At 48.2% G+C, this 26,608-nt stretch overlaps 1 protein-coding gene and 1 long non-coding RNA gene across 5 annotated transcripts; one reads left to right on the top strand and one right to left on the bottom strand.

The window, feature by feature from the left end:
* The first annotated feature begins 1,985 nt into the window (after window positions 1–1,985).
* Window positions 1,986–25,456, top strand: LOC119100742 (endoplasmic reticulum-Golgi intermediate compartment protein 3). Of its 4 annotated transcripts, none has more exons than XM_037223849.1 (11): window positions 1,986–2,113; window positions 6,471–6,637; window positions 7,467–7,625; window positions 8,305–8,424; window positions 9,045–9,147; window positions 10,122–10,287; window positions 11,670–11,727; window positions 12,296–12,424; window positions 22,345–22,451; window positions 24,241–24,335; window positions 24,578–25,456. In XM_037223849.1, exons 2-11 carry the CDS (start codon window positions 6,541–6,543, stop codon window positions 24,711–24,713), a joined length of 1,170 nt encoding a protein of 389 aa, XP_037079744.1. In that variant the 5' UTR covers window positions 1,986–2,113; window positions 6,471–6,540; the 3' UTR covers window positions 24,714–25,456. The 4 variants fall into 4 exon arrangements, with proteins under 4 accessions (XP_037079744.1, XP_037079745.1, XP_037079747.1 ...); XM_037223850.1 differs by having other exon boundaries at window positions 1,986–2,116; XM_037223852.1 differs by having other exon boundaries at window positions 2,023–2,041.
* LOC119100743 (uncharacterized) lies at window positions 14,612–15,708 on the bottom strand. Its single transcript, XR_005094454.1, has 2 exons — window positions 15,574–15,708; window positions 14,612–14,876 (listed from the first exon to the last, which is right to left on the bottom strand). It is a non-coding gene; the product is annotated as an uncharacterized LOC119100743 (long non-coding RNA).
* Window positions 25,457–26,608: the final 1,152 nt, after the last annotated feature.

The following is a 26,608-nucleotide window of genomic DNA, read 5'->3' as shown; positions in this document are numbered from 1 at the left end:
TTTCTGCTGAGTTCCTCATAGATATCAGGGGTCCTGCGAATGTAGATTTGAGGTCGAAATAGGTAAATAATTTGTATGAGCATGGCCAAGCCATGTTTGTCTGGAAATGTTTAACATTCAGCCAGAATCTATTAGTGATAACAAACTATGCAGCGTAGTTTAAAGCCTGTGCGGTTGCAAATGCTAAGAACCAAAAAGCTCAACGCCAAGCGTTGCAGTATTCATGGGCCGCACGGTGACGGCCCCGCGGCTAACACTAAGCCGTGGTCAGCGGGTGGACAAAAATGATGACACATCTGAAGGGAGCACCTTTGAATGTTTTAGGACAACAAATCGTGCATTAAGAAGTTAGTCCGGGACTGAATGTCATCGGCACTGAGAAATGGGCCCCAAGAGCTCAGTCTGACGCGGAGCCGACTGTTCGGTGCTGGTGATCTCTGGCCCAAATAGTGGAACGCTTTGTCTCAGGGATCCCCAATCGACACGAGAAGCCCTCTACCTGACATTTGAGATCACAGCCCTGCGGATAGGTTTTCTTAATGCGACCTATCGCCAGCCCATCTGGCCGTGAGGCTTTCAATCGGGCCCTTAATCTTCGGTCCCGAGAGACCCTTTAGGCTTTCTTCGGGCCCCCTAAACACCACTCCTGGCCGTCGTCTCGGGCCACTTGCCTCCATAAGACCCCTTTTAAGCACTGTGGCCCCTGACAGACACATGAGCCCCTCATTGTGCAGGGACCCGGAATATTGCAAAGCGCTCACCCCGGCCTCGTTCCTGCTTGGGAATTGGGTCACGAGAGCAGACAGCCACAGAGCCGACTATTTGACTCCGTGTTGAGATCCCATATGATTGAGATAGAGAACCCTAAGAAGTGGACCTTAATAGAAGATCTCGGACAGATATTTCAGGTCACGGAACTACGGATGGGGAGCCGGATCCGATCCCAATCGGGCCCTTGATCTTTGGTCCTCTTTGGACCCCACTAACATTGCTCGCGGCGACTCGGGTCACTTGCCGACACAGGACTCCTTTTAGGCACTTAAGGCCCCTGACTGCTACCCTTATGGTTTAAGTGGGCCCCAGCCAACGTAACGGTCTCGGGCAAAGGCTCATCTAAAGCGGGCCCTTGGCACAGGGAGTTGCCATGTTTTAGGGACTGCGGCCGACGCAGGAGGACTTCAGTAACTATTGTGGACACTGGCCTTGCCACTGATTCGTAAATGGGACCCCAGCATCCAAACCAATCCGAGGCAACTGATCAACATTGGTGGTCTCGGACCCAAATAGAGGCCTTTGTAGTCCAGGGGACCCCGACAGGCGCGACGAGCCCTTTTGGTAGATCTTTGAGGGTCAGGCTTTCGCCCTCGGGTCGTTCCCCGGCCAGTCCTTCGGGCCCTCCAATCGGGCCGCCAGTACGCTGTGTCCAGGGTCCTGAAGGCCGCTCAGGGTCTACCGGGAAGGTATGTCCCCTGTGCCTCCCCTCCCCACCACCTGGCTACGCCCCTGGATGTGTAGGTATGGATGAAACTCAACGTCAGTCACCGACTCGCTCTCAGAACGCAACTCCAATGTGAGTAATGGCGTCTGCGCAGGGGCGCAGCCAGAGGTTTGGCAAGGGGGCCGAAGGGTTGACAAAGGGCCCCCTGATAGTGAAAGTCCCCCTCCCAAAAAAACGCCGGACATGGCCCATTTATTATTGAGGCTCACCTTTTTAACTGGAGTATAAGCCAGACGCTACCGCGAAATTACTTCTGCCTTACATTTATAGTAAATAAACTGAAAAAACATGCGTTGAATGATTGTAAGAAACAAATCGCCGGCGCTCTTCATTTTACAATGGTTCAGCCAGCATCCTTTTTCTGGCGACATATCTCAAGATAAACCTCTGAGTTCTCGCCGACTGTATCAAAATGCTACCAAAATGCTGCCAAGTCATATTGGTAAATGCTACTATAATGCAAGGTCGTGCTGCGTGCGTGGGTGGTGCTTGGTGGACTAATGTTTTTTAACCCATTTATCCCGAATATCCACACTTTGGAAGGTTAACCGGATTCAGTTTAGCCCCCAGCACCACTACCAGTGGTTTCTGCCTGGCACACTACTATCTGCTCAGGTTGTCCGTATTTTTCACCTACGTTGTGTGTGTGAAAAGTTCACGAGCCGGTCGGCCTTGCTGCAGTTGAGAAATGGTTTAATTTTGCAGTTGATTTGGGATGCACCTTTGTTCCCAACATCCGAGAAACTGAGCATTTTGTCTTTGTTGTTAAATGGAAGGGGGTATAAGTAGACAGATACCTCATGTGATAAGAGCATTGCACATAAATTGTTATCAGTGTGGCAGCAAATGTAGATTATCATAAAACAGGTACATTTGCACTCTTGCCTTCACACTTCGATTATTACTGTAGGTTTTGTCCAAGCACCTAAGAAAAACAATACTCCTGACTGGCTGCTGACACCATTGCTATGGTGGTGTAATCTGCTTGAAAATCCTCCATGAAAATGGCCTTTTGAGGAAATAGGAAAAAAGAATCAGAGTCTAAGCTAATCTAACCTAACCTAACTTAACCTAACCTACCCTGTGACCACCCTGACCAACCTCCCAGCCAAATCCCTTGCAGCCCATTGCCTTAGCATCTGTGCCATCAGTAACAACAGCATTTGACATCTGTCATCATTATTGCAATTGTTATGTTTCAAGGATATATGATGTCCCAAAAGTATTCCTGTTTTATGATCATCTATCATTTTGCATGTCTTGAAACAGCACCAGTGCATGAACAATCTAATATTGCAGTGTAAGATGGCATTGTGCACAATGATTAAAGGAGGGGATCCAAAACTGGTGCTTGCATCCACAACATTTTGTTGGAAATCATCATTCCTGCTAACCCCCATGCCAAAAATAATCCATGTTGTTTTCTGTGCACTGCAGCAATGATGGAGCATGCTTCTGGCTTGTGAATTGTGATTGGCAAGTACCTTGCACATGTATGTAGCTAGGAGCTTGGCATGCATGTGCACATGGAACACACCCACCCACAGTGATGCAGTGCAGGTAGATTAGCTCACCTCAGTCTTGGTCATTGTAGTTTGATTGTAGAAGGATACATGTTGGAGAAACTATGTCTGACCATTCATTCAAGCCTGCAGTCAGTGGACCCTCTGACAAGATGTTTAGGGCAGGCTGATCCTGCTTGAAACCGACTAGCCCATTGTCCTGCGTATAGCAGGGACCAATGATTTGATGACTGGTCTGCAGGGATGTCCAAGATTTTCCTGATGATGAAATTTACATCTTTAAACAGCTAGTGACTCACACTGTTATGTTCAAGGGAGGGGTCCAAATCAATACATCAAAAGAAGATATTGTGATCACATGCTTTGCATTAAGACACTTCACTATACATATTTGCAGTATATAAGAATGAGTCAAAGATTTTGAGGCTGTAAATGAAAAAAATCAAGAACCACCACAAGCTGGGTGCTGGATGTACATCACAATGTCTGTATACTGGGGGTGCAAGGCTAATTTTTCAGAAACTGTGGTTCATAATGAGATTGTTGGGCTGCACCTCAATCAGAAGCACAGGACTGAGGATTATAGTGCCCAGTGCAGGCATGCAGCCTTTTGTATGGGGTCACCACCAGGACTTTTTGTACATATTATCAAAAGAAGAATGGAAGAGAGACAAAAATGATTACTGGTTGCCTCAAAGATATCACTCCCAGGCATGTCTCTGTTTATAATGAATGATCCTGGTTTGCCCCTTTCTTTTGCTCTCATCCAGATATGACTGGTGAAATGCCCATATCATAGAGCTTAAATTGAGGAATGGGTGCTTGGTAAACCACCTCAATCATGTTGTAAATAATCATCATGATAAATTGTGCAGGTGGGATATTGTAGGAAGTTCAAGAGCCTCAGGAGCCTGCAGATAGAGAAAAGGAAAAACAACCTTTTTGACTTTGTATAGAAGTGTATCATCAGAAAGTTGTGTTTATTGTATCACTGGGTGTGTGTCAATTTCTGTACATCTAATATACCCCTCAGCATATTTATTCTCATTGGTCACTTCTTTTCCACTTGTATTTCCATCAGCAGGGATTATTCCAGGTGAAATCATGGTGATTACCACCCAGCTTTGTGGTACAAGGTTAAAACATACCCTTTATCATATTCCCATTCCCATTCAGCTTGCCTGAGTTTGTTTGGTACTGCTGCAGGCCTGTTGAAGCCTCTCTGCAGGCTCAATGCACAAGTGGGAAGATGCTGATAATCTGTGCCTCTCAGTTTTATAGAGAAGCTTCCATTCCTGTAGATTGGTGATCAGCTGTGCTGTCCCCCATGTTGTTGTGACTTAATTCTCCCTCTAGCACTTTGCAAGGACATCATGAAGTTCTCTGTGGGTAGAACTGGCCTGTGGATGATATCGAGGCCGTCATCACGTGTGCCTCGTCCTGTCTTGAATTTCGAGATGGTGTGGCAGTCGCAACTCACAGCAAGTTAATGGCGGGCGAAGGGAACCTCGGTCACCGTCACACCTGCATGGTGCCGCTTCTCACGTAGTCCAGTTCTTGGCAAAGCGGTCGGTGATCGTGGTCTTGGATCGATGGGTGACGCGGACATATGCCAGGCAGATAAGCTAGGCCTTCACACTGTGATCCGCCGCACGTTTTCTTAGAACCGGGAGTCACTGCAGAGTCGGTCTCTCGATGTTGGTGGCCGGCTGTAGCTGTCCGTGGCATCTGTTCATCATCGTGTTGAGGGACCACATATCCGCATCTGGCACCATATACATCTGCGATGTTTTGGTCCGAGCTTTTCCGTTTTGTCCTGCGGATCTACTCGACCTGCAGTAGTCTGATCCTCCGGATAGCGCATATCCGCACGGGTTCGCGCTGTCGTTCATGTGGCGCGCTTTGCATACGTCAGCGCCCATTTACTCGCGTTGTTCCACAATGACGGTCGGCGCCCTGTCCCAGTGCCGAGTGGTATGCTGTGTTTGACCAACTCTACGTTTGGAGATAGGTACTAGTACGTTGGTGCTCTTCTCCAGGGTCATGGGGTCATCCATCCAGCTCGTTATGGCTCACTTGGTTGGCGTCTGAATGCGTTCCAGACCACTGTTAAGTGAATGAGACGGTCTCCTCATTCCTTTTCCCGATTTGGATCGTTGCCGTTGCCGGAACAGGTGTAGGTGGTGCAGGTTTTCACGCTTTTGCACGCTGCCGTTGCACGGGTGTAGGCGTGATTCTCGGTGTTGGGGACGATTAGGCTGGGAAGGATCTCCCAGCAGTCACTGTCCTGCCCAGTGTCGACTCCGGCTGTTGCGATCCGGCCAGTCAGGAACGGTCAGACCGGCAAGGATCGCCCATTAGTCTTCGTCATCAGCCTGGGCTCTGGCTGGCGTGGGCCCCACCTCGGGCTACGTGCATCCACATCGTTGTCGACAGTGTTTCCACTGCCCGGCGGATGCCACTGTTTTGGAACCTGCTCTTGCTTGTGCTGCCAGGAAGACTAGTGGACAGGATAGGTTGCTCGAAGTCAGCATGAACATGCAGTTTCTGTGCACATGCCTTCACGTGCAGTGAAAGATGGGCGGAGCCAGGTTGGGTTTGCGCCTTCTGAAGCTGCCACACCACTGCCTGTGGTCCTTGTCACGGCCGTTGTAGGCCCATGTGTGTGCGTTCTTTGGACGCCGGACAGACCTACCAATCCGGGCTGGACCCGGCTGCATTCACGGCTCCTGCATGTCCCGGAGCGCAGTGGCACTGGCGAGACCGGAGTCGGCCGAAGGGATGGCACCAGCGGCGATGGCGGCGGGCTCTCGGACTAGTGTCGACTGTCGTGTCTGTGGTCGGCCTCGTTGTTGCAGTATTCGGGGGGGGGGGGGGGGGATCTTGCTGGGTGGCGGTGTTAACGCCTACTTTTCTAGGTGGGCCTGAACCTGGGCGCAGTCTGGTTTTGGGTATCTGCGTCGGTAGTCTGGCCGTTCCTAAAGGTTCGATTCAATAGGACCGCTTCACACATTTCGTAATGTGGTGGGTGCTTGTGGTAGGAATGTGCGCCTTCTGGAGACAATAATTCTTACATTGCATGATGGATGGAGGATGGAGCTGTCAGCATGATGGATGGAGGATGGAGTTGTAAGCATGATGGATAGAGGAATGAGTGAGTTTTTGCTGCGTGCTCCAGCAATGACGGTACCAACGCTTACGGACGTAATGCGTTTTAGCACTGTTCATATGTTTCGTTATGTTTGTTTCATCGCCCTTCGCTTATCACTACATGGATTGTTTGCTGCTGTTGATAATTTTTACGGTACTTACGTTGCTGCTCATTATTTCGTCTTTGTGTTTGCTGTCGCGGTGCACTTTGACGACCAAATAACGAACGAATACTTGATATGCCACTTTTACGTTTTTGGGGTTGTTAGACTACATGACTACTTTGTTTGTGCTTGCAGCCCTGTCTTGTTTTATTTTGCCCACCGAACTTTGAGGACGGTTTTCACGCTGTATGTGGCCTTCAGCAACATGGGCATCAAGTCATTGCTGGACAAGTTGAGGAATTTTGATGCTTATCCAAAGCCGTTGGAAGATTTCAGAATAAAAACATGCGGAGGTGCCTCAGGTAAGTAACACAGCCCCTATCCTGGCTGCTTTCTTTGAAAAGTGGGAACTCGTGTTGAAGTAATGATGACAACGAGTGTACATTCTGGAAGCGTACTTTACGATCCGGACGATCACGCCATCAGCCAGTGCACGATCTCGCTGCAGCTGGATTTTTCGAACGACTGATCCAGGGCGGTTCTGCGTGAGCACATGTCGGAAATGAGATGGCTGTGACTTAGATGCTTACAACTTCGAAGGCGTTCGGTAAGGACTCAACAAGACGTGACCGTGACCGTAAGACCTCGAGCCTCAATGCCCTTAGCATTTCAGCACGGGTCAGCTGGCATGACAACCCCGCGAGGTTTGGACAAGGAACAATGCCGGGGCATGACGAAGAAATTCGCAATTTTAGTTTAAGAAAACTTTTATAATGCGATTCATGTCGTTGGTTGTAGTTCCCTTAAAACGCCACTGTTCCGGAGACCGTTTCAAGCCAACTATGGCAAATCGGGACTCGCAAAACGCGGGAAAGTGCACGTGAGCAGGCGTGAGGGGTGCGAGTCGGGCAGCGTTTCCGTAACACGCCGCATGCCGGCATGTCACTACAGTGTCCGCAATGGAGAGATATTGTGGGGGCCCAAATTATATGATGATGATTATTTGGGCTTTGGGGTGCACCGACTACAATGGTCATGTGGCACCCATAACTTACTTTTTGTCTAAGAGATGCGTGAAAAGAAGCGAAGAGGAGGCCCGCTTCTATCAAATGCCCCCCCCCCCCCCCGCAGGGTGTTAGTGAAGGGCGTCCGCGGTAAGGAAGATTCAGGTATGCGTGACTTTTATTGCAGTGACGCTGGTCAGCGGCATCATCATCCTGCTGCTGTTCGTCTCGGAGGTCCGAGACTTCATGGCAGTGGAGCAAGACGAGGAGCTGCTCGTGGATACTACTCGAGGAGAGAAATTGAAGATCAACGTCGATGTCATCTTCCACAATATTGGATGCAATTGTGAGTTTTGTATGTTTGCTCTCCGATTCACGGTTACCATCGGTGAGATAAAATAGGTGTTCCTATTTGTTGATAGACGTTTCTTGCACGGTCGTCTGCTTTGTTCCATACCACACAAGCCGCGCAACAATCGATTGTCAACGACTTAGTAACGACAACATACGCACCCACGCGCGCGCCCATGCATATCCGTGCCTTTGACAAACAATCGCACCATGTTTACACAGTTATGATACTAACCCTCACAATCCATGCAAATAGTAGTTGAATGTACCACCATTCGAGCGTTGTACTAATGGAGACATGACTAATTCGTTCCTTCACCCAATGCTTTGTCATCTTTTGAATTTTCCGTCTGCGTTGTTACAGCTTTACGAAAGAAATGCGTCGAGGTATTGATATCACGCATATGATAATTGTTCGGACTATCGTTCTCGTCTAGTATGACAGTCACACAACGTTTCGGCCAGTTCAGCCGTGATCCAGGTATGCGTCACAGCCGAGTTCTCACCTTGGAATGAGTATTTTGCTGGTGTGAATGGCAGTTTGTTGTGGTTGGGCAGTGTTTGAATCATTAATTCGCCGAGGAATACGCATCTTTCCCGACGAGAGAAGCGTGACGTGTTCCTCGTCCGTTGTGTATGCAGTCTGTGGTTCTCCTTACTATAATCTGTTACAGACGTCTCCATAGACGCGATGGACTCATCTGGGGAATCACAAGTCAACGTTGAACACAACATATACAAACGAAAACTGGATCTGGAGGGGAAGCCCATTGAAGACCCAGAACGAGAACACAGTAAGTTATATCGGCGGTGTGGCCCTGTCATTACGGTACAGCGATGTGCACAAGGGAGGAGCGAATGGGGATTTGAACTATGCTACCGCATCCAGGGAGCTTTTCCTTGAGCTTGGGAGAGGCCCATCAGTTTATATCTGGTCCTGGAGCTGCCCATATGCTTTCAGGGTACGAATTGGCCACGGAATCCTCCATGGCTTCCTTTGGGGTTTAACATGTGGTAGAGGTTTATTCTGCACGGGAGGTGCTGGGCTGTGCCGATGTATGATATCATTCTTCGTCTATTCCGTTTGCCTTTAGCGGTTTAAATTATCACGCCACCCACAACACTGCATTCATGCGATAAAGCACGAGTTCTCTAGATGTAGATAACAGAATCTGCGTCATGGAGACCTCGCTGAGCCTTGGGACGCTTATGTTATGGATGTGACATGCATGTTTATAGAGGCATGGATATGGAGGAGCCCTCGCGCGTCGTTGCATGCACTTTCGTCACGCGTGTCAAGTACTTTGTAAAGCCAGCATGATATACCGGGCTTTCCCATGGGGTGGGAATGGGCTGAGACTGTGTGTCTGCACAGTTGTAATGCTTTTCCTGACAGAGGTCCTGTTCTTTTCAGAGCTTGGGTCGGTGGCGAGCCCAAAGGCCAACTCCACGGAAGTCGCGACGACGCTCAAGGACGAATGCCTCAGCTGCTACGGCGCAGAATCTGATGATCGAAAGTAAGGGAACGGCCCGCCACTCATGACAATATAAATATGCTAAACTGAATTTCCTTTAAAGCGTATCGCCGCTTTCTCAGCAAGCTGAGACTGGTGCTAGCAACGGCTGTACACTGGTGCTGAGCCATTGCCGTGAAATGAAATTATGACTTGTTAACAGAACTTTTTTTGTCATCCCAATGATGTTTTTAAAGCATATATCTAGTTTGCTCCTTGAAAATTGGTCCGACATTTTCAAGTCTAAAGGCCGCCACTCCTGGCGCAGCTACCGCTGTGATATGATGGACGTCGTGTTTGAGGTCATTGTTAAGGTTTTGAATCGCCTGCGTTGGAATTCAAAATTTAACATTATAGGTTGTGCCACGATTGTGATGGTGATGTCTGAAATAGTTCCGTTAAAAAAGCTGGGAACGGAAAATACGTAGTTTCAATGCACCGTAAAAGAACGCATTCGACTTTGGCCTGGAATCCTATTACTAGCTGTGAGGACGAATATGGTGACCACAGGACTATCTTGATTATCTAGTTATGGCCCCAGCGTAGGTGCCACAGCTGCTGCTGCAGCCCTGGGGAGCTGACTGGCCCGGCTGAAGCCCGCAGCGGTCCCGGCAGTGGGCGGGGTCAGGGCGCCGAGATACCTCTCAGCGGTAATCTCAGCGACGAAGCCCGCAGCGGTCCCGGCAGTGGGCGGGTCAGGGCGCCGAGATACCTCTCAGCGGTAATCTCAGCGACGAAGCCCGCAGCGGTCCTGGCAGTGGGCGGGGTCAGGGCGCCGAGATACCTCTCAGCGGTAATCTCAGCGGTAACAGCACCAGCGGCAAAACATTTTCGAAAATCGTGGCAGCATTTATTGCAAAGGTTTTGTGTAACTTTGAAAAGGAGATCAGGCTCATAGCTTGAAGCCATTGAACGCCGCAGGGAGGTTTGACGCTGGCAGCAGTATTATCGATACCTTGAATAATTGTCCGTTCCAGATGCTGCAACACATGCATGGAGGTGCGAGACGCATATATGAAGAAAGGCTGGGCTATGCCAAGCCCGAACAGCATCGACCAGTGCAAGGGGCTGAAACTGAACGAAAATGATTTGAAGGCTCTGCAGGAAGGATGCCAAATCTACGGATATCTCGAGGTGAACCGGGTAAGTAAACGGCCATTTTCCAGTCACACGTGTGCTATTTCCTGCTGACTGATATGCTCCTTGCAGCGTCATATTGATGCAATCAAGTCACTACCGGAGTGGGGACTTTTAGTCCTTCGCTGCTCCGGATGATGGTCAGTTTGTTTGCCTGTGGGGGACGCTTTGAGGTCGGCTCTTGGCATGCAAGGCCCTGACCTGGCAGTCGCCGCGAGAGTTGTGCGGTGTCAACGACATCGGAAGTAGCCCGCGTTAATGCATAGGTCAAAAGTATCTTTTCACGTATTTGACGTTGCGCTTCACTGCAGTTCCATCAACGTGACTACGGCTTGGCCTGTTGGGTTCTCAGGGACATGTTTCAGTGCAGCTGCACCACAAAAGCCCCGTTGCTTGCCGCCGGCCTTCCTACAGAGTGCTGTCATTGCAGCTGCCATTCAGACGACCCCTTTATCTGTTGACTTTCGGCCACGACTTGTGAGGCGGTTGCGGTGCTCACTGCTAAACTTGCATCCCAGACTGGGTGTTTACACTGCAGTTACACGTCAACTTGTTCTACGTTAAGGGAAATGAGGGCTGTTGCTGGTTGTTGAGAATGGCTGTTGTTAACATGTAGGGTGCCACCTTTTGCAGGGATTGAATTCATCGGAGTGTATTTAATTATTTAAAGTCGATGAAAGATTGCGCATTGCATGACGCTCATCTGTCTCTTTTACGATGCGTTTGCTCTCTACAATCCAATAACTAAATCATAGTACAAAATAAGGCGTTGCCTTTTAGGGAGATTGCATTCACCGAAATGCTGTATTTTGTTAGGTGGCTCACAAGCTGGACATTTGTGACGCACGTCTGTCTCATTCTTTTCGAGGTGTTTGCTCCGCGCTACAGTAGCTCGGCGAAGATTCGTCCGTCCGTTCCGATGCCTCAGTTCGTCAAAGCGACTGTCTTCCTATCCATTCGTTCGTGGCGGGACGGGTTTAAATCGCTTCAGGCGCTCCCTTTTTGTCGTTGACTGCGATGACCCGCGGCCGGTGGCAGCGGCCGTGCTAAAGGACAGATGACGTCAGAGGGCGGAACGAACCGTGCCAGCATTGCAGCACGCTAAATTTTCGCTACCATGTTAAAGTGAAACAGATGGAGCCTTTGCATAAGTCTACGGAAGTCGATTAGGCTGTACAGGTATCCAGTTGTCGTAGTGTCTTCGGTCATAGCGTCTCGTGTCGTAAGCTGGAAACCAACTGAGCTTGAATTGGCGCGTGCCCGCTTGAAAAATGAGAACCGAAGTTGGTAGCCCCAGTCAATTGGACAACAGATGGTTCCTGGTGCTCCACCATTCGTGATGGTATCATAATGCCCCCCCCCCCCCCCCCCTCCCCGTGACGTTGCAGGTGGGCGGAAACTTCCACATATCCCCTGGTCGCAGCTATCAGCATGGCCATATTCATGGTAAGCGGTTTAGGATGATCGGTATGGTGTCAAGTATTGCATAGGAAGGGCACTTCTATCGCAGCACCATCATTGTGCACGTCCTCGGCCGCGTGACGTTGCAGTACGGTATAGATTGTTGCGACATAGCCAGCGGGGCTGCCACCAAGAAAACTTCAGGTCAAAATATTTATTGTTACCTTACCACATTGCCTTGTGTCGCCTTGTTCATACCAACTAATGTTCGCGTGTTTTCCCCCATACACAACCCGTTTCGGGCTTCAACAAGGACTTCGGTCAAATTTTTCTAAGGAGAGCCAAGCTGACAATTCAGGGATCTATGCCAGTGAAGCTCTGAGACCGGCTTTACCATGAGCATGTGACGAAGGGGGTTGGAGCCGACAGGCAAGGCTCTGTGAAGTCAGTGGGAGCCCTGTCTCTTCTCCATCGTCCTCTCTCAGCTATATGCCCCATTCGTCGAATTGGGGTGCCTGTGCAAGTTATGGGAGCATCTACGTCCGTAAGGATCATTTTACATAGCTAACAGCAGGTGCCTGGACAAGACCGTGCTGACGCCGGTCGCTTTCAGTTCACGACATGCAGCCGTTTTCTGCACGCGAGTTCAACCTGACGCACACGGTCAGGCACCTCTCCTTCGGGCACAACGTCCCCGGCAAGACGAACCCCCTGGACGGACTACGCTCCGTGGCGGAAAAAGGTCGGTCAGAATCACCATCGCACACTGTCACCTGGATGCAACAAGGTAAACTGTGTAGGAGTACATGGGACGGTCAGTTCTGTTAGAATAACGGAAGATGCTGTGCGTTGTACCCACAATGCAGACCAAACGACTCGCAGGTTTACGCCAGCTGGAAACGGCGATTGTACTCAGATTTGTGTTAGGACTGACTGACCAGTTGTTTTTCATTCGTTGAGCTATTCAAAAGTGTTGTCAACATTGAGGGTCGATAACACAGGTCATCGCTAGGGTGCACTGACATTGCGTCTTGCATTTAATTATCAGAGAATGTGTGAAGGGCCATGGTTTTAAACAATCAACCATGTACCTTCATCCGTGGAGTAATCTGACCATCGGCGGCGCGGTCATGCCGCACGCTCGATGGGTCGGCCAGTGAGTGGAACCCACTCTTGCTGTGTTTCGGGTCCGCCCATCAGGTCATGCATAATACAAAGATAAGCCCCAAGAAATACACTCGATCAGTTGTATGCCCGAGAAAATCGCAGATGTGCCGATATATAGGAGATTATGGATTACTGTGGATATCTTTACGTAGATGTGTCTGTGCCGAACAATCCTACGATTTCAGGCCCATTCTTGTTTTCCAATTATTCCACTATTTTACGACGGCTAGCGGCAGCGCGCGGCCAGCGCGGACCGCTACAGCTTAGTGTCCAGCACGCACTGTATGTAATCCTGTGGTATGTAACCCCTGGCACACTGCATCATTGACTTACTGAATGAAACGACTAGCTATTCCATTGGCTTCCAGTAAGGTACCTAAGGCACTGCTTTACCAAATTCAGCGCGCGCTTCGGCATCTTTTCAAAATAGTTGCATAACATTAAATCGTGGTTAAACTTAGTTTGTCGGGATGCATTTCAACTCAATGACCTCAACTAATCCAGACCTATAATTATGCGAACGACCAAATGTGCCCATAACGTTGCCTTCATAATTGTATATGCTATGTGTGGTATGCATAATGGTTGTGCCATTTTAATAGTATTTTGCTTCGGTTTATCTTTTTAGAAATATGGGGCGACCACCCGCCGAAAACTTAGACAGTGAAGCATGCCTGATCTAGCATGAGCCATGGTGTTTGGCTAAAGGTCTTAACTAGGACAGATATCCGGCCATCATCTATATATATATATATATATATATATATATATATATATATATATATATATATATATATATATATATATATATATATATATATATATTGAAGGCCATGGTTCGGTACATTTATTTGAAATCACCACCCGCAGCTGAAGCCGACGCGTGACAACGTTTGTGGCGTCGATAAGACTAAGCAAGGAGCGAAATTCGTAGGTATGAAGGTCAAGTGGGAGATTAATTAGCTTGAGCGCACGTGGAAAGACATACAAAGGTCGTAGCCATGCATCCGCCTGGTCGGCCGGACCGCGCTTCAGCGCCTGACCGTCCCCAGGAGGCTGGCGTCGCCACGTAGGTATTCGGTAATGCGAAGACACCAAACTGTGAGACGCCATACGAATTATGCGCCCTGTGAAACGAATGCCGGGAAACAACCGACGACCGTAATGATGCGGTCATCCGCTGTTTCACGAAATGAGTACAGAGTGTTACATCATTCCGTGGCAACGCCCAGCGACGCCCCGTCACTGGTACTATTGGACGGCCGTTTTTTTCCGCTATGGTGTGGCACTGGCTCAATGGTCACTAGGTATCTGAAAGAAGGCAGTTCGAGACAAAGTTGTTTCTACGGCCTAGGTGATATGCGGACTGTTTCAGCCTTCTTTCAGAACACTGGTTTGGTGGAGAATCACTCGAAATTTTTCATAAATTCCAAAAGGCTTCTGTGCATGACTTTCTGTTCGGAGCATCGTTTAAGAAAAGCTTGTTGCGTATTCCCAAGCACGCGTTCCAAGTTCTTCGCGTAATTAAATTCGGAACATGAACGTTGACGGCGAAACATCACTTGAGCACATGACACCTTCACCCCGTCGGCCATGCTTGCACACGAACTCTGTTGCGTGTTAACCAGTCGCTGAAATGGGGCTGAATTGTTTTAGAATGTGCCTTCGAACCGCACGGGGCGCATCAATGTTCCGATAAATGTCCGTTCGATGCAGGCGGTCCAATACTTCCAGACTCTTGAGGATAAATCTCAAAGACAGGTCAGTGTTTTCTCCCAAAGCCTTTATTTTACACGGGGTTATACTATAAATTCCACAACTTGACGTTTGCGTACATTGCACTCCATAACACGACTCCAAATAATGATCAGACTCAGCAATCATTCTGGTGAAATACACACGGTAGACGAGATCCTTCAGCACCGGATTCCCGTGCCTATTGCCATGAACGTGCCGAAGGTACCGCACCACCTTGGAGCATCACTTTGCCCACATTGTTGATCAGCTCCCGGCCACGAAGCCCGTACCTGAAGCAAACAGGTGTAAATCAGCCGAGGGTGGGAATGATTACGAGCGGGGCCGCAGGCAGATCGAGGCTTGCTCGAGCGAGGTGATGATGACGATGGACGATCCCGGGGATTTCCGTCAGGATTTCTACAAACCTGGTGCGATTGTCGCAATTCTGACAAAGTTTTTTGGTAAGAAATCTTAAAGGGGGCGTTCCCCATTTGGATGGGGTTTTGAACTGAGAAGGTCGTCTTGAAGATTATTCGGTGAAGTTCACATCTCTCCCCTTCTCAAGACCTAAAGCCCTATAGTTTTTTAGCTATACGGCCGTGAACATGTGCAGACTATTTGAATCACCCAGGCATATATGACGCCATAACAATGTCACTCAACTTTGCCATACCGCGAGCTATGCATAGCTGACCCTCAGTGTCCATGCCACAGGACAGCTGAACACCAATACCCCGAACACAGAGATGGCTGGCCATCCATACCCAGACCACACAGCTGGCTGGCCGTCGTTGCCCTGACCAGAGAAGTCTGACGATCGTTGCCCAGACCACATGGATGGCTGATCATCACCACCCAGACCACAGAGACAGCTGACCATCACTACCCATACCACAGAGATGGCTGACTGCCCAGACCACAGAGATGGCTGACTAGACCTCAGAGGCAGCTGTGGCCACGAGTATGACCCAAAGTATGACTTCTTACCTCAGTGCAGAAAAGCCTCCAAAAATAGCTCCGCTTGCCATGCCGACGCAGAATCCAATTCCAAATCCCATCTTCATCCTGTCAAAGCAGCTGGGCCCTTGGGCTCCATATCCCGCAGGAACTGGCATGTTTCACCTGGAACAGGATCGCCAAACTTTGGAGACATGTAAAACATGGTATCAAACACCACTGTGTCATGGGAAGTCACCATATGGAATTACGCGATTTCTTGCCTGGCACTCACTGCTACCAACGCTGGTTAGCAGCACTTTGCAATAAATGGCATTCTTCCTTCCCCTTCTGTTAGGTGGCGTGTTGATATGCTTCTGTGTACATCAGCATGTGTTGGCATGTTGCTTGCGGTAGCAAGCGACATGCCAATACGTGTTGCGTGGTCGTATTTCGGCGTTCTGTCATCCCACCTTTCACAAGGTTGGTTGCAGCAATGGCCAATAGCCGGATACTTTTTGGTGAAGCAGAAACTGGCCTTGGTGATGCAAACAGCTTCTTAGAGGAGGTAGAAATACAAAACATTGCAAGTGCGTAATGTGATACTATTTATTTTTAATATCCCCAATATCCTCTGGCATGCACCATTCCATGGTCTTCACATCTATGAATAGTACTCCATTGTGGCTGTTTTAATCAGTGAAAGACAATGTACAAAAGGGGCAATTCCTTGATAAAGCCTGGATTTGTGCAAGTAATGAATTGAAAGGTGAATCATGCTTTTCAGCATGAGCAGTATGGCTGGTTTCCACCAAGCAGCAAGTGTCCCAGGGTCACATGGGTGTGGCTTGCTGGAATTTTTCAGTCACATCTCCTTCATAACTTCTCAGTTTTGTCAGATCAGAGCCCATAAAGGTGAGAAAGACTCACAAACCCATGTGCCAGCCATGTGCTAAGAACCCCCTAGTTGTTATGACCAGACAATCATCAAAGATCCTTAAAACACCCTTGAGATCCAGGCACATGCCTGCAATGTGCAAAGGGAATTATTGATGCAACCATGCATGCTTCAAATGTAAATGAGGCAGCTTGAAGCACTGAAAAATCTGAGCACTTGGCATTCACATTATTTTAGAAACCACACCCAGGTATAGTGTGCAGACTGACAAACAAAAAAAAACAGGTGAAGTAAGGAGGTAGTATTAATCCATTCCAGCACTAAATTGGATTTAAACAAAAGGTTGGGGACAGTCTAAGTCTAGTAGGAGGAAACAATGGAAATTATTAGCAGGTCAGTCGGTGAGCACGCAGTGCACCGATATATCAATTACAAGATTTTGACTGTTTACTATATGCTGTGGTAGGAGTGTTGTTTTTGTCATGGGCATGAGAATGGATGGATCCATCAGTATCATTGGTGTTGTTTGTGTGTTAGTATTGGGGCTTTGCACACTTCCAACACATGGTCATATATTGGCAATGTTCTGTTGGTGTGTGCCAACACCCATCTGTCCAAGATGATTAACATTAACCAAATCGGGAACATACATATGGAACAGGTTCAAAGTTACTTTGGCACTTTGTTTTTTAAAAGTGGGCTTTGCTTATAGCTTTCAGTGACCAGTTTCTGCTTTGATTTATGCGATGGCAACTTGTAATGTCCAAGGGTCAGCCAGCAATACCAACATCTTTCTGACAAGCTCAAGTTGCACTGGCAGTAGACTCTCAGATATAGGCTGCGAAAGGCCAATTTTTTTAGACCATGCACTGAAAAATGTCAAACAAGGGGCCCTTCACGAATACACTTACGCACGCACCGAAAACTGGCCCACATGCGACGCCGGCAGCGCGAATGGAGGCCGCGCGGAGCCGGCGAGGATGGACGGAACCAAGGTTTACGAAAAATGGCTCCCTTTTAGCCGGTTACCAAAGATAAATTAAAATAGTCAAAATGGACACTGCTACCGGGTGAGATCAATCATACTTCAAATAAACATTTCACCATCGATTGGATTATTGCCATCAATGCAGATATTTCCACCACCGGTTAAACGAATTTTAACCGAAAAGTCTACTTAAGTCACCACATACAGAAGGAAACGGTAAGAAAGGATCATTTTCATCAGACTGGCTGAGGTTCCACCAGATAGCTGAAACAGATCACTAAGGTATGGAAGGAATTTGCAATATATTGCAAATTAAGTGTCTCAGTTTTATACTGGTTGTTTTTGTACAGAAAGTCGTTCTTCCCGGTATTTATTACCCCGCTGCATATTACCAGCGAGCCGATTGCGTAGGATTTATGGCAAGTGTGATGGTGTGTTTTGCAAACCCGTGCTGCTAAGTGATGAAACACAAAGGCTTGAAAAGTGAAAACGTACACACGAGAATTGTAGGGGGTATGACGGGGCCAGAACATCCGGCTTTCTTCTTATCGATAATGAGTGAACCGTGGGTGCCAGGTGCACATCATCAGCCAGCCAGTCGCGTAGAATTTAAATTCGAATACTATGATGTGCTATGCAAGCTTACGCAGCCAACACTTACACTGCAGTTGGCATGGAAATTGAAAATGTTTACGCCAGAACTTCTGCCGAGGTTGGTGGGCGGGGACATAAGACTGCCTTCCTGCCGATAATGAAGAAATTTTTGGAGGTAGGTGCATGTAAACATGGAGCCGAATGCGTAGAATTCGATGTTGTATGATTATGTGCCTAGTGGATGAAGTGCGCAATCAGCTTGAAAGTAGCGAAAGCACGCACTTGAAAATGTACGAGTGTGCTTTTTATGCCAGTAGCAGGTAGATTATTTCTGGTGCGTGCATTAAGCCGCGAGCCAATCAGGTAGAAGTAGATGGATGATAGGATCATGTGCTTTGCGAGCGTAAATTCAGCAAAGTCGTTCGAATTAGATCGGCGTGGGATGTAAACATGCCCGCGCAGAGGGAGCAGGTACTTCGGAGCGGGGATGGAGAGGGCTGTCACCCTTTCTCCTCAAGTGTGGAGAAAGTCCGTTGCCCCCGGCGCCGAATCAGGAGTCGTCGAATATTCCACGGTGTGCAGTGATCTCACATTTGTTTTTTACGAGGAAGGGGGTATTCCACATTCGTACGGCTTTGGACTGAAATAGTGATATTGAAGATCATTCGGGCAGTTCACAATCCTGCCCTTAATGGGAGTGTTCCAAAATTTATCCAAAATTTAAAGATATCGAAACAAGCGACAGATATGATGAAATACGGTCGCTCATAAGTTTTGGCATACTTTTCGGTGGAAGTTATGGATCTAAACAACAGAATTACTCTTCTTAGTAAATATCCCTCTCAATGCGTCCTTGTTTGATTGCGTCATCTTACCTGTGCAACTTGGATCCCTTGCAATTCTACCCACTTTGGCATTAAACATAGCACCGCACATCAACGTCTCGGGAACGCAGCACACATGGCTTGACACTCACGGTGACTATTCAGACAGGAAGGGACCGAGCACTGTCAGCCCCGCGCACAGGTACGGACCGAGCACGACAGGCCCCATAGGCAGGCACAGGCTGAGCACGCCGGAATGCAGGCAGGTACGGACTAAACACAAATGGCCCTGCTGGCAGGTGCGGACCGAGCACAGCAAGATGTAGATGGGCACGGACTCAGCGCGGCGCATCTGGGACGCATCTAGTGCATGTAGCGCAAACACATGTTTTGCTGTTTTGCCTTTCCTCCCAACTTATTTTGCAAAATTACTCTCCTGTGCTCGATCTTATCCCAGTGTAAGAACTGGTGGTGATTTTACGGATCTATTTGACCGATCGGATTTGCTAATGAATTCCTGCAATCCATAATTCGTCAACCACCCGTGGTGTGGTAGCCAATAGTTTTAGATTGTTTGCATCTCGTTCGTGGTGTATTTTCAGGCACCCATGCTTAATTAAACCGGTGTTTCAATATACGTTGATAAACGCGGAGCCGGTAACATGCGGAATAGGAGAGGTTTAAGGACTGCCAAACCTGGTGACAACCCCATGCCCCGAGCCCATGAAACTGATTGTCACCAAACTTCCATTATTCGAAGCCGCTTGGTCGGTAACTCACCCTGTCCTGAAGGTGGTAACATTAGGCCAGGTCTAAGGTCGTCAACAATGCTCCAAACGGGAAAGATAGTTTGCACGCAACCGCATGCTCCGAGCCTATGTAACCGATGTACACAAAGCATTGGCCTTTCGATTTGTCGTAGTCGTTATACTGTCCCTTCCAAAAGATAGTGACCTTGAGCCTGGTCAAAGGCCGCCAGAAACGCCCGAAGCCGTCAAGCATCAGTTTGCGGACGGCCCTGTGCTCCGAGCCTATGTCACCGGTTGGCCCAAAACCTGTACCTATCAATACGCCATTGTCGATAACTTATTCTTCGCAGAAGTTTATGACCTAGGGTCAAGTCAACGGGCACCAAAAGCTTACGGGGCCGGCGAAAGCAGTTCGCAGGCAACCCCATCCGTTTGGTCTATGGGAGCCAGAGCCAGTCAGCCCAAAAAATCTACACAAATCGATGCGCAGTTGTCGATAATCTTCCCTTTCTAAAAGAGTGTGATCTTTGGTCGGATGAAAAGGCACAAAAGGTCCTGAATTTCTTAAATTTACTGCAGATAGCCCCATACTGCGATTCTTGAGACATCGCCACAAAAAGACATCGCCATCAGTGTATGCTGGAAAGAGTATTTTCGACCATGGTGCAACGATTTGGAAGGGTTTCGTGCCGGTCGGTCCCATAGGCAACTTAATTGTAGAAGGAACAAGTTGACCAGAAAGTCATTTTGAAAGAGGGCGGCGTGACAAGCATGCATCCCTGGGTAAATTGGAAGAGACAAAATAACCGCAAAATTTGGAGGTCCCCCACCTTCATCCCAACCATTGGTTACACAAATCGCCAGTGAGATTGGCCCAGACCAATAGACAAACGCTACTGAAAGTCACAGTACCGATTCGGACAGGGATTTTTCAATATTCCTGTCCATGGTGCGATTTCAATCATCATCGGATTCACACAATTCGTTGTGGCAATATTGAGGAATAGTTTCTACTTATCTGACTTACCCTTTGTCGACAAACGTTTAAACAACTTGGTTTTTGTTTAGAAAAAATGAAGCCCCATACACGTTGCGCTATTTTTGCTAAGCATCACTGTGGAAAAACATCAAGCGCGTGACAGATTTGGACCATTGTCGAGTCTTCCCAGTGATGTTGCCTATTTTGAAAATGGAAAAATATTAAAAATGTCTTGAGTGAAGAGCAAATGAACAGGGTTTAGGCGCGCCTGATGACAATGGCTCGAATGGGCACTTAAAGGCGAGATGGAGACCTGATATCCCCAGAATCATTATGCCTGGCGAAATTGCAAGCATTGTTTTCTGGTGGAGTCAAGTGACTGAGTAATTTTGTAGTTGAAACATGTCCGCAGTGCACCGAACTGCTGAGGTAAGTTCTTTTCGCTCGCAGACGCTTATTACGCAGATGACGACATGTGTCAATACATAGTCTATGTTATAACTCAATAAGCTATCTTTGGTAACTATTAACTCAATTACCACGGTAACCTAAGTACGTCATAGAAATGATAATGCTAGGAATTGTTACTGTTGCAGTCCTGTGAGACGGATGGAATGTTCTGCAGACACAATGTGGGCCATGGCTGTGACGACATCAGAGGTTTTTTTCCAGCTGGAGGGCTGGCGGTGGACTGAATGTAAGGGCAAGCGGGCGCCTTGGAGGCCGAGGCCCGGGAGTGGTGCTGACACTGGCCGGCAGTGGGCGGTGACAGCGTCGCAGGCTAGCGTCAGATGGCGAACGGCGACGGGCTCACAGGCCCGTGTTTGTCAGAGAAATCCCGCTTGTGGTGTGTGAAGGCAGGCTTGGAAACGCCTTCAGTTTTGATAGTGGCTTTGAAGGTCCCGAGTCTCCTGGGCCGTTCAGCAGTTGATAGGCCGTCACCCTTGTGGATGGGAGATGGTGGAATTGCAATAGTGAAATGCAGTCATTGCGCGAGCGCTGGGTGGTTTCAATTTTATTTTCACTACAGGAGCACTTCATCAAAAGCATGTGTCTTATTAGTGCATGCGTTGAATCAGATGGATCCGAACAAATATTACCAATGGCAAGTCCAGGTCCAGTGGGCACGACGGCAGCCAGGGTAGCGGCGCCAGATTTGTCATTCGAAAGGGTCCCGCGGTGGTGCGTGGTGGCTTGATCTGAGAGGTATGCATAAATGTGCACACTTATCTGTGGCGTTGGCAGACATCTGCCTCTGGGATGACTAGTTGCGAGTTTAGATCTCTGGATTCAGGGAGAATTTCTAGCAGCACTGTAGAGCACCTATGTATGTCAGAAACTAGTGGTTGCGAAAGCCAAGACCGAGTGGTGCATTTTTGTGAGTGAGAATATTATATATAGAATGATATTTTCAGTAGCTATATAAGGGATTTGAGATATTTGCTGGTTTTACCATTTTACCCCCAAAGCCTTGTTCTGTGGTTGTTAAACATTTCACTATGAATCTGGGAGTTGTTTCTCGTTATTTCAATAAACCTTTCATGGATGGATTATATTAAGGGTACCTATCACACAAAGCATCTGAGGGATTACCCAGTACTGCCCTCTATTGGGAGAAATGGGAACTACTGTCGTCTGACTTGCGCGAATGGACGCACCACTGTACAGTCCCGCTCTCTCCTTCTCGGCGACCTGCCTCGCCCAGAACGTATGATTTCGCCTGGGCGATGTGCATCCCAATGTGAGCGTGACTGTGACCGCCGAACAATCATGACATGCTTTTGTTTCAGGTGGAACTATGTACAAATATTTTGTCAAGATCGTCCCAACGATGTGGCAGAGAAGAGATGATTTTACTTTGTTTACAAACCAGTTTTCCGTCACCCGTTACCACCAGGTGAGTGGAACCTGTTGACTGTTGCGTTCGTGTGAAGGGCATGGGATGTGGGTACGGATAAACCTTGAATATTACAAATTCAGTAGCATCCGGCCAAAGGTCGGCTTAAAGGGGGCATTCCACATTTGTGGACGGTTTTGAACTGAAAGAGCCATTTTGAAGATCATTCGGCGCCGTTTACAGCCCTGCTCTTCTTAGGACCTAAACTCCTCTAGTATCTGAGGTATGTGCCCGCGATGGTGTGCAGACCTTTTCGTGCAGACTATTTCAAGGTCGCCCAGACATTCATGACGCCATAAGAGCGTCATTTAAATCTTACTACCTCATTAACTATGCGGTGATCAAGGCGAAGAACATATAGTTGTCGAGCCGTTCATACCTGGTGTATGTGAAGACAATTTCAAGATAAAACGGTCGTCTTTTGGCTCGAAATCAATTTCTAGGTACGATGGCGCAATAAAACAATGACGTATTCAGGAGCATATTTACTAAATAGAGACATTTTGCTGTTTAGAGCAATGTTTTCCACTTAATGCATAACAGAAGCTTTAAGTGAGCTTATTTCATCATATCTGATTCTTGCTTCAATATTTTCAACTGTGGAACATTCCGTTTAATATTAGCATGTTGCCGGTATTGTTCCACTTCAAGAATGAAAACTCCGCAACCAGGGACGCAGCCTTGGCAACGGGGCATCGGGGTGACGAAGGACTCTATGCTGGTGAAAGACCCATCATTGGAACAGGACGTCCAATTGGCCTTTTGCTCTTTTATGGTTTCCCTTTAAACTTAAAGAGAGCGCAGAAGCTTTCTTTGGCTACATTTAGACGGCATAAAAATGAATGAAATGTGTGCTAGTCACTGCATGAAATAAATTCCGAGTGTCATCAGTTTTGAAATGGTTCACTTGGTTCTTTCTAAACCAATAACAGTTATGAACGTTGTCGGGTTTTGGGGGTCTTATATGGAGAGATATGGATATTGATAAGATATCGAAACAAAGTATATTGATGGGTCCCATGAATTAAGCGTCTTAAGATCGCACTCAAAATGGGACCAACAATTTGTACGAACATGGCCAACCCATGTTAAGCTGGACATGGTCAACCTTTCTTCAGAATTAATTCGTGAAGGAAATGCTGTTGGACAGACTAGGACTAGTTGTCTCGCTTTTTCGCCACGGAATTTCGATACAATCAAGGGGTAAGGTATCCCGTTTTTGTTTTGTATCTTCTTGCGTTGCATGGATGTTTGTGTATTTGGGGGAAAATTGAACTGCGGTTAGCTTCAGTGGCCGTCCCGATATCGGGCCAAAGAGAATGAATTGTGTGTGATGATGTGCCTGGTGCGTTGGTAAGGTGTCACATGTACTGGAGTCATACCTACTTTTCAATATGAAAAAAATTATCTTACGATTCCTGAAAGCAAATGTGATCAAACACACAAGACCGGTGTCTCGAGCGTTCGCGAGAGCAGAGTTCCCCGTTGGTCCGGGATGAATGTGCCCGCTGAGATTAGATCGTAAGACACACTTCGTGCAGGTAACGGGCGCCGGGCCAGCCAGGCTTTACATGTGCGTCTAGTATGCAACGGCGCTTATGACGGCCAAAATCGATGTCCTTGACGAAGCTGATAAGTTGTTAGGATGTTGAATGTTTGTCTACCCCGTTGTCAAACATTGAAAAGTGGGAGCCGGCGCGCGATGAGTGCAGGCCTGTAGACATTCGCGGTTGAGCCAACCTAGTATTTATGGGCATATGCCATTCTCAACATTCTGTGACAATTTCAGGCGTTGAACGAGTTTTCTGACGGGAGCTCGGCCCCGGGCGTGTTCTTCGTGTACGAGTTTGCCCCGCTGATGGTCAAGTACAGCGAAAAAGTCAAGTGAGTTGTCTTTGCGTAATACTAAACTGCATGCTGTTGAAACAAATAGTCGACACGAAATGACTACCATTTTGGTTCTATATAAGCTTCAGCCTGCCGCTTCATCACACTGGTGGTCAGCTTTGAAAGCATCAGCACTGCCAGCGCGTGGCCGCCTGGTCACGTGTCGCGAGCGCTGGGTGTTCGCTGGTCGGTGGTGTCCGGTAGAGACCAGCGGTGATCGGCCTCTGCTCCGCCCCCAGGTCGGTCGGTCATTTTGCCACTAACCTCTGCGCCATTGTCGGCGGCGTCTTCACCGTGGCCAGTCTTCTGGACGCCTTCATCTTCCACTCGGTCCGTGCCATCCAGAAGAAGATAGAGTTGGGAAAGCAGGGCTGACGTAGAGCCCTGAGTAGACGAGTGGCCTTCGGTAGAGCTACACCAACGGTCTTCGCCATGTTTTGACGCGTGGTGAACGGGTCAGGTACAGCTTTCTGATGGAGGTGGGCAAACGGGCCTCGTCGTAATATCTAGGATGCTAGAGATGATCGATGAAGGCTACCTGATGGGTCCAGTGATGGTGGTTTACGGGGGAGGGGAAAGACCGGTGAGGTTCATTGTATACGTGCTGGGGTGTGCTGACGCTCTTGGGATGCTGCTGTTGTGCTATGTCTTGTTTTGCCCCGTTGCAACGCGGCGTATCTCACACACCAGTTGTGGGTGGTTGTCGCACTGCTTGCTCTCGTGCACCGGTGCACAGTAAACGTGTCACTTGCGCCCATGAAATTAGCAGAGGAAAGCAGCGGTTCATCTTGAGATGACGTATTTGAGGCCTTCGTGAGGGAGGTTTGTCTTGCGCTTTCAACTCTGTGGATCTTTGCCGTGTCGTCGGTGGTAAACGTAGGCGTAAATCACTGACACAGGTGGGCACACATGATGAATGTGTTTTATCTCGCTGCAACCAATGTCTTGACTTTGTCGGGTCCTGCGCATGGTCTCCCCGGAGAGATTGTGCTCTAACTGTCCTGAGCTGGTGGAACTTCTTATTACACTATGCATGTTGTTTGGGTATTGTGTGTCGTGTGTTACAGGAATGGTTTCTTGTGTTGTTTTATACCCGTCCGATAAAGGCTTTACTGGAATTTTTGTATGGATTCATGCCACCATGTTTAGGCTACGAACCACCTTTTTGATTGCCGGTGTTGATAGCGTTATTAAAGTGTTTTGCCTTGTTTTGCTGAGTGCGGAAAGTCCTGTGGAAATCAATACGAGAATATGTAAACAAAGATTGTGCAAATGAGAAAGCGAAAATTCATTCATTCCAGCCTTCATCGACCTGAGCCAAACTAAAGAGCACCAGGTCACTGCAAAAAGTGTTGCACGTGTAGTAAAAAATCATCCGAAAACAAGGCCGAGCACTACGGAAGAGGACTGAAAAGGTTTGAAGTTAGGGTGATTATGTAGGGGTTTATATATTTTCAACAAAATAACATACGCCAATCAAACTAGCGATGTACTGCAGAACGAGAACAGGTACGAACAGATATTCAAAACCAAAACCGCAAGGGCTGAGGTGAAAGGGGGAGGTTTTGGACAGCGTAACGTTACGCTCGGGTGTGGTGGCCAGACGCGCCAACACTTCAGAAAGTTACGCCTCTGAATTCTTGTGATGACTAGGAACGGGCCCAGTTATTTGCTCCGCTCTTTAGCGCGATTGGAGGCCTAACAGACGTTCTTTTTTGGAAGGTTACCCATAACGCAGCGTAATCAGGAAAGGGAAGTTTCACCCAGCGCAACAGTGCATGACTAGGTACTGTCTTCTGCCCTAAAACTCTCGCGTAGACTCCGATGCCACACAGGCCACCCAGCACGGTCTCCGCAAAGGTTTATTGGCCGTAGCCAATACAAAAGTAACACCGATACATCCGCGGCGAAGTCTTGAGACAGAGAGCCCGAAAACGCGCGCCACGTCCGACCTCGGCTGGTACCGCGACAACAGCCAATCAGAATAGAGCGCGTCGCAGAACAGCTGTAGCACTTCCAGGTCAAGGACAAGGATAAGGTCAATCAAAGGCGGCCGACAACACCCTCACCTTACGAAAGAAAGGACGAAAGGACTACCACGTTTGCTACTCCAAACGATTAACATGTTTCATAACCCTACCACTCCGTGTGCGATACAAAGCATCAGACGATCCTCTGTTATCTGTCGACGGTGACCTGGCCACTTCGGGTTTAAACCCTACCACTCCGTGTGCGATACAAAGCATCAGACGATCCTCTGTTATCTGTCG

Source organism: Pollicipes pollicipes, unplaced genomic scaffold (assembly GCF_011947565.3).
Source record: "Pollicipes pollicipes isolate AB1234 unplaced genomic scaffold, Ppol_2.1 Scaffold_4881;HRSCAF=5763_pilon_pilon_pilon, whole genome shotgun sequence".
Taxonomy (NCBI): domain Eukaryota; kingdom Metazoa; phylum Arthropoda; class Thecostraca; order Pollicipedomorpha; family Pollicipedidae; genus Pollicipes; species Pollicipes pollicipes.
Note: the sequence above shows the minus strand (reverse complement) of the source record. Positions and strands in the feature narration are given on the sequence as shown.

Excerpts from the sequence above, each read along its gene's own strand:
- LOC119100742 (XM_037223849.1), top strand. The coding sequence starts at position 6,541 with ATGGGCATCAAGTCATTGCTGGACAAGTTGAGGAATTTTGATGCTTAT. Across the intron at positions 9,148-10,121 it reads GCAGAATCTGATGATCGAAA|ATGCTGCAACACATGCATGG; the intron begins GTAAGGGAACGG and ends TGTCCGTTCCAG. Across the intron at positions 11,728-12,295 it reads TCAGCATGGCCATATTCATG|TTCACGACATGCAGCCGTTT; the intron begins GTAAGCGGTTTA and ends GGTCGCTTTCAG.